This window comes from Acomys minous (assembly GCF_964271855.1).
Source record: "Acomys minous genome assembly, chromosome: 10".
In the NCBI taxonomy this organism is placed as follows: domain Eukaryota; kingdom Metazoa; phylum Chordata; class Mammalia; order Rodentia; family Muridae; genus Acomys; species Acomys minous.
The window spans coordinates 81,655,881-81,670,116 of NC_140491.1; the positions used below are offsets into that span (position 1 = coordinate 81,655,881).

The 14,236-nt window shown below is 39.0% G+C and overlaps 1 protein-coding gene across 4 annotated transcripts in view; it reads right to left on the reverse strand.

The window, feature by feature from the left end:
- GTDC1 (glycosyltransferase like domain containing 1) overlaps nucleotides 1-14,236 on the reverse strand; it is a 364,500-nt gene that overhangs the window by 51,016 nt on the left and 299,248 nt on the right. For 3 of the 4 annotated variants that reach the window (XM_084799643.1, XM_084799644.1, XM_084799645.1), the window contains one exon: nucleotides 7,782-8,129. The exons of the other annotated variant lie outside the window; for it this stretch is intronic. In XM_084799643.1, coding sequence (XP_084655769.1) covers nucleotides 7,782-8,129 — 348 coding nt within the window. The remainder of the gene's footprint in view (nucleotides 1-7,781; nucleotides 8,130-14,236) is intronic. 4 annotated transcript variants of the gene reach the window in all.

Here is a 14,236-nt window from a genome sequence, read left to right on the forward strand (position 1 = left end):
CAGGGATGATGCCTACGGAAGGGAAAGCAATTCTCTTCAGCCACACACCCATTCATCTACCCAGTGACACAAACCAGGGACATCTATTTTATAACTCACCTGTAATGACAATTATAATTAAAGTTTAATATAAGATCATCAGGAGAAACAGGAAGAGGCAAAGGGAGATGTGTCTTCAGTGGTTATGTGTCTGTTACAATCATATCAGCTTCTAACATCTTTGCAGTAACTGTATGTTTGCGAAATGAGTCAAGTGTAGACAACTTCTTAACCACATTAAGCAAGGAAAGGGCAATGGGAACTGTGGTTAATGTAACTCTAGTAATAACAGCTCTAAGATAAGCATGTCTACAGGGACAAGTTGTTTATGCTGACATCACAATAAAGAGTCAAACGTACTCCAAGAAGAAATGACACCTTTGAAATGTATCAACTTTGATTATCTATTTTGCAGGCTGGGAACAGTCAGCAGAGAGACTGTGAGTGGGTACTAGGGATTATATGTAGGAAATGGGTAGGGCTTATTTTTTTTTTTTGTCACTTATTTCAGTACTATTTCCTACTATTTATGTAGTACTCTATAACAGAGCACCATAGAGTCACCTAACAGTGCCAATTTATTAGGTGACACATTACATGGAAATTTTAGGTTGCTATCTGTACCCTTTCAAATCCTAATAAAAATTCTTGAGATACCTTTTCTGCTTTTTAAATGGTGTGAATTTGAAATTCCTTTTTTGGACAGGTCAAACCAACAAAAAGATTTCCCCCCAAAAATCCTAGGAAAAATAAATCTGAACGAAACTCACTGACGTGTGAGTGGCTATAATCTATCAGAACCTTATTCACGTGAGATTTGTTTGGCTGACTGATAGATAAATACAAACTGGTTGAAGTCACTGAGTTCTGAGAATGGCTGAAGGTACTAGAAAGGATCTGTGGAATCCTCTCTTTTTAGGGATGGGATGAAAACAGTTTCCCCTCAAATCAGAGGCTGTAGCCAAGTGTGCTGGAAGATGTGTGGCCACCCACATGACCATTGTCCCCAGAAATAGTATTATGTGAGGGCCATTTTTCTTTTGTAAAAGACATATTTAAAACTGAAATTAAACACAGAATGCTTGTCTCTGAATACCAGTACAAGGCTCCATGTTCTTATGTATGCGAAGTATGGCACCTGCACAGACCTGCAAACACTTTCTAAAGCAAGGACCAAAACACCCCTTCTCCCCACCTGTTGGGGCAGTAAGAAAGTAAGACAAGCCCTCATCTCGCCATCGAACATACATCCTTTCAGAGGTAGGTAACAACAAAACTAAAACCAGTTGTGTTTTAAACTTCAGTCAAAAAATAAAACAGTGATTTCTTTTACTACCAAGTATGAGTGCATAAGTTTCCATTCACTGTTCATCAGTTATTTTTATTAGGGATCACCAACCTCTGAAGATACGGATGCCAATCCTTTCAATATTAGGTAGGATTCATGCTTATTTAGGAAGTTATCTAAATACATTTCAAATCCTGATGACTAAGTTTTGTCCTGTCTAAATTCATATCCTTAATTGTAATCAATTTTGCATAGATCAACTGATCGTTACTTACGGAAAGTGCTGCAAAAGCCAGACAAACCATGAAAGGTCTGACAAAGTGAAAGGCTCTGACAGTTTTCCCACAGTTCAAATAAAGAAGTAATGGGGAAAGTTTAAAAGTATTTTACATTTATTTTGTGTGTGTGTGTGTGTGTGTGTGTGTGTGTGTGTGTGTGTGTGTGTGTGTGTGTGTGTTTCTGTGTGTATTCACAAGCTACAGTGCAAATGTGGTGGTCAGAAGATAACACGTGGGAGCTGGATCTTTCCTTTTACCAAGTGGGCTCTGTGGATGGAACATGGATAGTCAGATTTGGTGCTGAGAGCCCTTAACTGCTAAGCCACCTCAGTGGCCCAACTGGGAACCTTGTAAGTGTAAGCACTCTAATAAAACTTCCAGCTTCTCAACATGCCCACTCCAACCAGAAAACACCCACTGAAGGCGACTCAGAATTCTTATCATAGCTTTCTAGCCCATGGCTTCCTGCTTAACTCATCGTGATGTGAGTTCTGTTTTGTTTGAGTTGTCTCATATGTGACAAAAACTTGTTTGCTGCCAACTACTAAAACAAAAATTGTAACTACAATACAATAAATATAATACAACATCTTAACAATCAGGGACAGAAAATTTAGTCCATAAGAATGAAAAATGAAGGAACTCTCAACTCTAATGGCTAGTGGTGGTCATCACACAGTGGGCTGCAATGGTCGTTTCTGAATGCCCAACAATGTCTAATTCCTTTCCAAGGAATTTTTAAGATCAAGTTATTTTTGACAATAACTCTAAGATATAATTTGACTTTTTTTTTCTGTATAACGCATGCTCTTATGGAACAAAAGTGGCTATGGGTAAGACTGTGCCTGAGCACAATCCAGGGCAATGGGAGCATACTGAACTAGTGGTATCCTAGTTTTCACCATCTGCCTTTACAGCAAAATGAAGAAAAAAAGGAACACATTTGTTTCATTTAAGAATGTGCTTGGGAATCTTTTCAACAGATATCTTTTAGTATTTTTTGATACAATTGGAAATTTATATAAAAGATCTGTTACGCAAATTAAGATATAATGAATATCTTTAAGACAAATATTTGCATGATTGACTTCTGACATAAAATAGCTGCTTTCTTTAGAAAACAGTTTCCGTGAATGAATGATAGATACATCACTGCTAATTGGACTTGAGTGTGTCAAATATTTTCAAATATGAATCATGTGAAATCACTTTAAGAAAGATAACTGATATATGTGTTTTAATCATAAATTCAAGCATTTAAATGACCAACAGAATATTGGTGAAACTGTATCTATACCATGAGCTTAACAGCTTTCTAAGACTCAAGCATGTTTCTTATGAGATTCATAGTGGTATCGCAAAATCATATGAATCATGTCAACATGCAGCAGACCTGCATTATTCAGTAAGCCTCTGCGTTCCATGTGGCCTGTGCACTAGAAGCTCTGTTCAATCTGCAAGGAACTGACCATGGCTTATGCATTGTGGTGGCTCCTGACTCCAGAGTGCAACTAACCTTCAACAGATGCTTCTGGTTAAGTTCTGACATAGCATAAAAGAAGAGCATCTACAATACGCATAACAGTTCCCACAATCCTCCTTTGAATGTGACATCACTCTATGAAGAAGGATTTTCTTCATAGTCTTCTACCCAAACAACATATTGCAACAGGTATAAAGATGTAGTGAATTAATGTCATTCTTTACCAGTATTTTTTTATTTTGGAAGCTATATTTTTTTCAAAACATAATCTGTGTTAGCATGTGCTTGTTATTGCATTCTCGTTATTTAACATGATGGTGTGAGCTGGGCATGGTGGCATATCCCCTCAACCTTAGCACTCAGGAGGCAGAGGCAGGCAGATCTCTGTAAATTACGGGCCAGCCTGTTCTACATAGCAAGTTCTAGAACAGTCAGTGTTACATAGTAATATGAAACCCTGTCTCAAGCAAACAAACAGATTTGTCCTCAGTTTTCATGTCTAAAAAGTGAAAAACTCATAGGTATAATCCAACAAAAGCCCTTTGGTGTTTCATGAATTTTGTAAACTTTTTCTTATCATGAGAGCATGTGTGCATGCAGGAACCGGGCAGAGAATGATTAGGTGGAATTGGTTCTCTACTTCCATACTTTCGTGGGTTTGGGGGATAGAACTCAGGTCACCAGGCTCTTTATGCAAGAGCTCCCCCTGCACCCCAAACCATCTCACTGGCCCACTTATCTCACAGAGTGAGTTGGAGAACAGGGGGCCTGGAAAACGTGAGCTTTCACTACGCTCTAAACTTGCTTACTTTCCATTTAGCAGTGTGTCTTTGTGCCCACTGTGATAGAGAAACATTTACATAAAGGTTGGAAGCTGGTGCAGTGCTGTACTATTTGGAAAGAAACAGCTTTGAAAAACAAGCATTGCCAAATGCAGTGTTTTTCACAGGTCTTTCTCTAAGTCATTTCTATTAGCTGTGCTGTGCTACAGATGTTTATAACAAAACATTAAAGACTGGGTAGAAAGGAGGAAACAAATTACTCTGCAGAGAACCCAGGAACTGCTAAAATACTGACAGTTATTTATTGTCAGCAGAAGTTGTACATGATAATCCTCGACCATCTCAGATTCAGAAAGACCAAAGAGGGGCAAACCTTGCATTTAAGGGTCCATTCTCCTGAGCAGACATTTATACACAGATATAAATTCAGAATGTATCTTCTAGAAACTGTCACTTAATGCTGGCCACAGGAGCACAGGCCTGTAATCCCAGCATTCGGGGAGGTAGAGGCAGGCAGATCTCTGTAAATTTGAGGCCAGCCTGGTCTACAAATCAAGTCCAGGATAGCCAAGGCTACACAGAGAAACCCTGTCTCGAAAACAAACAAACAAAACAAAAACAAAAACAAAAATAAGTCACTTTTGATTTGAATACATATTCTACCAAGGAGACTCAACATATGGCGGACTCAGTACACGTTAGAGGTTAACCGTGTATTTGAGGCCGCTCCTAATCCCATCACGGAAGGGCAGCAAGCTCACCATTACTTCATTTTCCAGTTAGCTACTACAATGGAATGATTTCAGGACACAGTTCTTAGAATGACGGGGCGGGAAAACAGCAGGGCTGCTATCTCCATTTCTCCACTGTATATAGTCTCTTGTCCTGAAACATCTCTCTGGAAAAGAGGCATGGCCAATACAAAACCGCAACAGACAGCAGAGCTTCCCACAGCTACTCAGATGAAACGCACGAGAGAAAGTGGCTCAGGTGCAGACATGGGCATGGTGAGCCTAAGCGTGGCGTTGTGAACGAACAGGGCTGCCTCAGAGAGATGCAGACAGCCCTGCTCCTTCCCACTGGAGGCCTGCTTTCCCTGACAGCACGATGCATAGTGATAGGTCACTGATGGGATTTCCAGCCATACAACTGGAAGTCTAAATGAATGTGTACTTGAAGCTGCGGATGAATGCTATACCAGAGTCTTAATTTTCTAATTCATATTCACCAATTAAAAATAAACTGGATTTTTATGAGCAAATTTACATAAATCAGATGATAAAGCACCTACCACTAAAGGGTAGGAGTTCGGCTTCCAATATTTGCATATATTCTCCTACAGAAAACATAGGCATTTTAGCTTTCCACTGAAGAGTCTTGCTGTGGCGGAACTCTAATGGGCTTAGAACAGTAAATTCTGAAGAAACTGATTGCTACCCCTGTAGCTAGTAAATGTCTGCCTAGACCCAGTGGCATTTGAAAAAAGTGTTTTATCATAAAATTATCCCAGCAGAGTCCATTCTGCAAGATAACATCATCATCATCATCATCAGTACTCCATGCAGGACCCAACAGCTCTGGCACAATATTGCCAGTCATTTATCTGTTGTCAGCACAGGTTACACACTGTAATCCTTGACTGCCTCGGAATTAGAATGTCTTTGATGTCCCCACAAGAGTTTTTTGCCCGAAGGCTTTACCAATGCTCGGCGGCTCAGTGTTTATTCCTCCTAATCTTCCTCTCATCTCCAGGCTAGCAGTGACAGATGGTTATGGGCACACAATAGTATTAAGAGTTTGATATTTTTTTTTTTTTATGCTGTGCTCTCTGTACAACAAATAGCTATCAGACGCGGGCCAGAGAGCTGACATGGCTCGCGTAGGTAATGGCAAACAAACAGCTCGGGTTGATGCTTTCTGTCATTTCCCCTCCTAACCCTGCTTGTTTTCATTGTATACTCTCAAAGGTAAACTATATTAACCTTATAGACGGTTATTAAAAAGATATATCTATATGAGCATAAAGTGCTTTTCTTTTTTCTTTTTCTTACTCTTTTGATTATGAAAGTAATACTGCTGACATATTGAACAAATATCGAATGTCAACATAAATTTTTAGTGTGTGATAATATCCCCTTCATATAGCTGTGTGTCAGGCGGGAACCCGGGGATGATGCATAGCAGTAAATAACCCAAACAAAATTAGTTCTCTTGTCAGCTTCTACCTTGTATGTCCCCAGGCATCAGTAAAATTGACTGCACGCTAGATTTTCAAAATTAGCCCTAATGTTAGCTATGTGTCTGGCAACCTCCAAGTTTCCAATGTTCTACTATATTACCCGTAAGGATGAATGTGTTACTTTTATATTTTGGCATTTACTCTTGCTGATGCGGCTTTTTCCCCCTCTTCTCCAAATTAAAAATAATTTAGCTTTAACAATAAGAATGTGCACAAACATCATGCTGCATCTCTTTAAGCAACTAACTTTAGGCAATTAAATTAAATTAAAGCAAAAATATACAAAGGAAGAGAGGGAATTATTCAATTTAATATTGTTAATTTTATTAACATAGCTCTGTCTAATTTTGTGCAAAGTATCGAATAACATGGTTCTCAGTCTCGCCTGTATATTGTTTTATATCCACAGTCTCCAAGTTATTTAACATTTTAATGAAAATCCAGAACCAAACTTTTTAGAATTGACTCCCTTGCAGTAACTATTCATTTAGAGAGGCAAAGGTTAATGGAATCGGAGAGGTTTTCAGAAGGTAGTGAATGAGGATGTGTAGTTTACCTTCAAATTGGTTCATTTCATCCCGACCCACTGTGTCTCAAATCACATGAAGGAATACTGAGCCTGTGACATTTGGAGTATAACATGATGCTGGAAGGGTGACACTGAACAAACAAGCCCCAAACTGCATCTCATAACAATGTTTTGCCCCTAAATTTCAGGTTCATGCATTTAGAATCAAAGGCAAAAATCCCTTTAGGTACCAGATGCTGCAGATCAACTGGGAGAGCTGGAGGAGTTTTAATGTGCTTGGAGGCAAATCCTGGGCAAAGGCGCTTTCCTGCCGGTGTGTCTGCTTATTACTTCACCTGCAAACAGTTGCTCTCAATCGGACCTAATAATCAGCCCAGCACTGCAGCAATAAAGAGGCCATAATCTGTAGGGGAAGCAACTCTAATCAGGCCACATGCAGATTAAACTAACTGGGAGGAATAAAAACTAGATTAAAATATTCATGCCTAATACCAGAAGATTATCAGGACATTTTACCTCCTTAAATCCTAATTTATAGAAGCCGGGGCTAGGTTTACGAGTTTATATTTGGTGGGATTATATGTTGCATTGATTTTCCTGTGATGAGAAGACATTCAGCCTGACAGTTTTGCCTAGCACAATACAAAGCGTTTGGCAGGAGGCAGACTGCTTCACATGCACTAATACGCTATGACAAGTAAAATGAAATTGTCCAGTTGACACTGGTCAAAAGTAAGAGTAAAAAAATGGAAATTGTTATTTTAATAATGATGTACTTTATTGAAGTCCATATGTGAAATAATTCTGGTTTAACAGTCATTGTGAGTATCTAATTTTTCTACTTTGAAACTTCTTTAATAAGATTTGATTTCTAAATGTATCTGGCTGCTCTTACTACTTGAACAAATCATTACAGATATTATCTATAATTCACATATAAAGTAAAAAAAAGCACAATAATTAATGTATAGTTATGGGCAGTGCTGCCTTGGTGCTGTACTGAGTATAGTAATCCTTCCATGTGAAACTGTACATGCAGATTCAAGTGATCATTTTCTAAAGCTACAAGGACAGCAAGTTAGAAAGTCCACCACCGAAACACATTTTGTAAAACTCTGAGTAAAATGGCATGTCTTGACTTACCACCTGTGAGGCCACATGATGTGCAACGGTCTTTGCTGATCATCAGCTCCACACAAAAGGTTGCTGGGATCAGGAGCCAGATTTTCCTTGCTCACAGGAAAAGTGTCTGAGTTATCTGACAGGCTGGACTTCTCCAAGCCTGATTTAAGGATTGATGGGCTGTCTGGGGTTTCTTGTCCAGCATCAAGGCCAGGGTGTTCATCAGCTTTTGATTCAAAATTGTGCAGTGGCTTCTTAGGATCCTTCTGCTCTGGTTGGCAAGGAAGCATCACGGGCAGAGCAGCAACGCCATTTCCAATAAGGCTGAGCATCCTCCTTAAGTGGGCTATTTTGTGCTTGGGCATGAATCTGTTACAAAAAGGGAATGCAATATGCTTTTCGTGAGAAAAAAAAAAGTAAAATTAGTCCCTTACCTTCCTATAAGGACACAGTGACGACATAAAATACTGAGAAAAAAATAAAGATGCTGACACAAAAGTCCTCAGGAAAGTGCAACAAGTGTTAGTCACCAAGAGGAAGCTCAAAGGCTTGAAATTTCTTTTAATAGCTTCCAAAGAGTTTTGTGGCTACAAACTGGTGTGGCATATACTGTGGAGCACACAACTGTAGATGTGGCTTATCATCTCTCACTGTTTTTCTAGTTTCCCATTTTGTGGTTTCCAGTCACTCCATGGCCTACGACATTCCTCCTCATTCATTGACAATGTCTGAAACTTCCTTGGTTAATTGTCTTCTAGCAATTTCTGTTCACATGGCTGTTTGTATTCCTGGAAATCTATATACACTTTCTATTAAATGGACCTGGTTGATGTTTCATGAAATATATTTTGCTCTCTCTGTAATTTTCAGTTTTATATTATCCTATAATGCTTGTCAAATAGTTAAATATGATACTGATTTGCAAATAGCCTAAAAAAACCCAAATTTTAAAAAATCTAATACAACTTCAAATCAAAGAACCATTACAAAATTTAACCTTAAGGAGCTATCAATCTTTAGGGAGAAAATCAAGAGTATTTAGAGTGGGAGAAAAGCTATGAACAGCCAACTAGCCTATGTTAGCAACACTATACACAACAGACACTATAGCTTTTGAAACTGGGAAATAAAAGAGTTCTCCCAGCTTGCGGATCAGTAAAGTCTTAAAGATAGCTTTATTGAAAGATTTCGCAAGGTGGCAAGTTCTGTATTGAGGGGACACTGTAGAAAAGAAAGTGCAGGAAGAGGCCTCACCTGGGAGTAGCACAAAACCCAGAATCCAGGAAGCAGGTCTGGAGGACCTGCCCCAGGTGACTGAACTCTCAGAATCCTGTGAGCCCATAGAGACTAGGCCTTTTCCTGAACTGTGGAGTCAGTGAATAAATAGAGAATACACGTACTTCAGAGGTAGGTGGAAAGAATACTCTTGGAAGCAGAATAATGAACATAAGTGGAAAAAGTGATTTTGAGAGAGTTATGCCACACTACCAAGATGAATCAAAAGCCGTCCTCGGCAGGGCGTGTAAACGGAAGCACAGGGCCCATCTGAGGGCCTTGGAGTACGGCAGCTCAGCACTTGGACCTGTTCCATTGTGATGGCGGCTAATGCTCACAGTAGGGTGGAATAGGCAGACACCTTGCAGAAGATAAGAGTTGATGAGTGAAATACAGGAAGATAGGTAGGTAAGTTACAAGAGCTTAGGGCTGTTCCTCTGAGGACAATAGATAAGTAAGAAAGTGGGATTCTGAGTACTGGGAAGTCTTGAGAGACAGAGCAAAAAACTGTAACATAGATGATAAATGGCAGGATTTAGTAGGAAGAGGGTAGTTTGTAAAAGATAACAAATAGCATTCTTGCAAAGAGGAAAGGAAACAGAAAAATAAAATAACAAAACAAAACTGATTTAGATACCAAGTGTGGAATCTGAAGACTTATTTCATGAAGCCATTATTAGTTCAAGTCCCTTATTTCAAGTGAGGTGAATAAAGGTAGAAATCAGAATTAAAAGCATATACATGTGTGCATACATGCCCCCTGGCAGGGTGAGGGTGGGGTGGGATAGGGATGGGCAGGAAGTACATACTGTAAAGAAACCAAAGAAGTAAAAGAAATAAAAAAGCAAACTAAGAAACAAAAAGCAGGTGCATGGAGGAGTGAGGACAGTGCTTATGAAAACTGGAAGAGAGTTAACTAGGCCTGAAGCCACGCCTAACGAGCAATACTAGAAGCATAGGGCAATGTAGGTGAACTGAACAACCTGTCTATGGCACACCATGGAGATTCTACAATTAGAAGACGTCCTCAAGGACTCCTAGCCTTGTTTTATGAAGCCTCATATATATTTTGATTTCAAACAATTAGAGAAAAATCAACACGATACAGTTTCAGTGCGAAACAGATGGCAGCACAGAAAGAGAAACTACAAAGAATGGTACCAATAATAAAATAATAAGACAGTCTTTGATTTAAAGTGGGAAGAAGCTTAGGCATTTACACATTGTAATTCCACCTAATAGTTGCAAAAGTTTTTAAAGGAACAAACGAACGTTTCCCCCTAAAACAAATTCAAAATACGAAAGGCATCTTAATTCTCACTGATGACCAGAATGTGTGTGTGTGTGTGTGTGTGTGTGTGTGTGTGTGTGTGTGTGTGTGTGTGAGAGAGAGAGAGAGAGAGAGAGAGAGAGAGAGAGAGAGAGAGAGAGAGAGAGAGAAATCTTTAACTTTCTGAAAAGGACAAATGGTAAGAGAAAGATCCTCCATCCTGAGACACATCTGGAAAGCAGCAGAAATCTAAGTCTACTTGTTTATGCAGATAAAGAATGCCAGCAAAAGGAAAAAGATTCCGACAAAATTACAAACAGTGCACGAACGATTCACAACTACAAATAAATCAATGAGCATCGCAACAACATCTTCATTTTTAGAAAAGAGTATCATGGCCCATCTTACTCTATTAAAATCTATTTATACTGTTCAGTATGTGAGGGAAACTGCAAATTAAAAGAGATAGGAAATTGGCTCAAGGGTTCTAAACAAAAGGAGTTGATAACTGACGAGGAATTTTGTGGTGGGCAGGTTCTAGGCCTGACTGGACTCCACATGCTTCCCAAGGCACTCTCAGGATGATCAGATCCCATGGTAACACAGGTTGTGGTAGCTGCCTTGATCGGTGGTAGTGAATAAGGACAAGGCAAGATGTAGGATACAAGCAGGATAGTAACTCAGAGAGCTCACACGTCCCATGAACCCACGAGATCAGAATCAATCTTGAAATCAGGATGGACATAAGGAAAATGTCACTGGAGATATCTTGAACTAGTCCAGATGAGCAAGTACTGACTCGGCCCAGTAAACAGCACACTGGGTTCTGGATCTTTCTGCAGAGGCAGGAAGAAACTGAGTCTCAGTGCATTCTGACTTTACTGGGGCCCCTGACAACTGTATATGTCTGAAAATTAGATAGTTCTTAGAAGAGCAATAATAATGATTAAGGCAATGGAAGAGTTGATTTATGAGGACAGATTAAAGGAGCTAAATATGAATGGCCTGCTGAAGTGACAACTAGACGGGTACATAATAGGCGTCTCTAAGGAGAAAGAATAATTATTTAGCCTGGTACAAGGGGGTATAACTAGGAATAATGAGATGAAATTAAGAATAGGAAATTTTAAGCTGAATTTCACGAAAAACTCCCTGACGGTTTAATTTATTAGCTCATAGAATAAATTCCCCATGGAATGCTAGAGCCAGGGAAACTTAATAATTGAGCTGGACAAAATACCAATAAATAACATAGATAACAATCCAATACTTAGAAGATGGTTGTTACAAGCAATTTTTCCTTATTTATACATCTTTTCACATTTTTCTTTAATAGTCTATTTATTATAGTGATTGTCACCCAAAGAAGAATCTAGGTAATTACCTGGATTTAACAGGGAACCTCTTTTAGTTGGGTATGTTAAACATCACTCTCATATACTTTGTAGCAAAAGTGATAGCAGAAAATAAAACACATTTTAACTACTTAATTTCAATAAAGCTGGCTTTTAGGCAGGCTGGACAAACACATCAATCTGAAAATAAAACAATATTATTTACCATCCTACACAATGTGAATCTCTGTGCCTTGGAGCTCATATTTTCATAGGCATTTTTATGTAAACAATTTACTGCCATAATGGAAATATAAAACAACACCCTTTCTGCCTTTCTGAATTCAGCTCTGTGGTCAATTACTTTTCATCAATACCAAGTTCAAATAGGCATAATACTAACAAGCAGTCTGCTTAATAATAGTCACCACTCTAATTAACCCATCCAAATATTCTTAACCAGACACTATTTATAATCTACAGATAAGAGACGCCTGCAATAAACTGTTCTTTTGCTTTCAAAAAATACCTTAGAGATGGGCTGACACGGAAATGGACAGGATGTCCTGGCACTAATCTACAGGGACTACGCAAACAGGCTCTAGTCTCAACACTCCCTCTGTCTCCTCAGCTCCAATTCCCATGGCCTTGCTAATGAGAAGAGAGAGATGGCTCTAAAATAAAGAGAGACAAAAAGAAAAAAGAAAAACACAACTTGCCTCTCAGGGCAGGGGTCAGGATCTCTCTAAAGCACCGTCAGAAACTTTCAGGATTATGACCGCCACACTCCTCCCATACTTCCAATCTGCTATTTGTCAGAGGACTCTCCCCTCTACCTTTTCCCAAACAAATGGCTAATATATGAAAGACTCCCTTCTTGAAGCCTCTTTTTAAACCCAATCTTTCCAAACCTCTCTGTTCCACAGTCTCCAAAGGCATTACACAAAATCCCAGTGACAGGGTGGAAAAACAAGGCTAGGCAGGTGCCTTCTGTGTCCAAATTTACATGCCTCCCTCCCACCCTTTGAAAGCCCACACACATGAACCTAGAGCTGATTCTTAAGTCAGCCAGGAGAACCAATATGTTTTAAATGAGTTAAGTGATGGTAGGAAGGGCACTAGGTACAGGGAAACCTCCTCATCACCTAAGGTAATTCTGCTAAAGCACAGAGATGGATGTAGCTGACTAGAGAGGGATGCAAGAAAAAAGCACATGGCAGAGCAAGGAAAAGAAGGCAGACATGCACATGGGTGTGCACACTGCTGAAGGGAATGTTTTGCCTGAAATGTATTCATGGGGAGATGTACTACTCACAGTCTCTTTTTCAGAGATTGAAATAGAAAGTATGTATCACAGCAATTTCCAAATACATTTTTACAGACAAACAAATATATGTCTATGGATTGAAGGTCACAAAATAATGATTACCTATAGTCTTGCTTCATCAAAAAGATGGGAAAGACAACAGGTAATTTAACAACTGATGCAAAGTGGTGCGTATGTGAAGAGGAAAGGGCAGTGCAAATGATCAAAGTGTATCCACATCTGAGTCAGGGAAGAGAACAGAGAATGGTGATCTGCCTGTGGGACCAAAAGTTCTAGGATGCAAGAGCTAATGCCACTCACCCCTTTGCACTGTAGGCTGTAGTATCACAGATTTTGTTTTATCCAACATCAATTCTGTGGGACATCAGAAAATGTTTCATAAAAAATAAGTTTAGGAAATGCTGGGTTAAACAACATTTATTCATTACAGGAATTTTAAAGTTGTATACCACCATGTGCTACACAAATGTCCACGCATCCACTCCTTTGAGTACCTAGTGTATCATAATATATAAACAGTCTCTCCCAAATGTAGCACTGTATGGAACAAGAAATCTCCCTAACGTGGCATCTTCAGAACTAATGATTAGCCGAGGAGACTCTAGGAAATGCTACCAGAGGCCTCAGAACCATGGGTAAAAAGCATGGGGCAATCAGATGGGTGATGAACTGTCATATACCAGCGATAGCAGGAGGGATGGGAAGAGGTAGTCACTTGGGAAAATGATGACTGCAAAGCAGAAACTCTAACTAGTTCTGTATTAGTAGACAATACTAGTAGGATACATAAAAGAAAGCATAGAACTCATGGAAACGTGACTGAATAAGATATGGTTCAGAAAATACAGATGGCAGGGGAAAAAAAACATGTTCAAGTAAGTGGCTTTGGTGGATTCTTGAATTGAAACCAATGTAAGGAAAAAGGAAAGAGGAATAAGAAATAAGTAACTTATAAAACTAACCAGGAAGATGCATACAGACAATTCAGTGATCTAAACACTTGAGAAATGTACAACAAAACAAAACAACCCTATTCATTGTTACCCAACAATGTGCTAGAAATTAATTACAAAATTAACATTTTTAGAATTTAGCCACATAAGCAAATAGCAAAGAAAATTAAAAGATCATGCTCGTCCACATGTCTCCAATACATCAGTTATATGGTGAACAGATTTATATACTTTAGAGCATATCTATAAAATATAAAAGCAAAACTCTTGACACAGAATTTGCTTGTATACATATTCTCTCTTTGTATCCTACGATG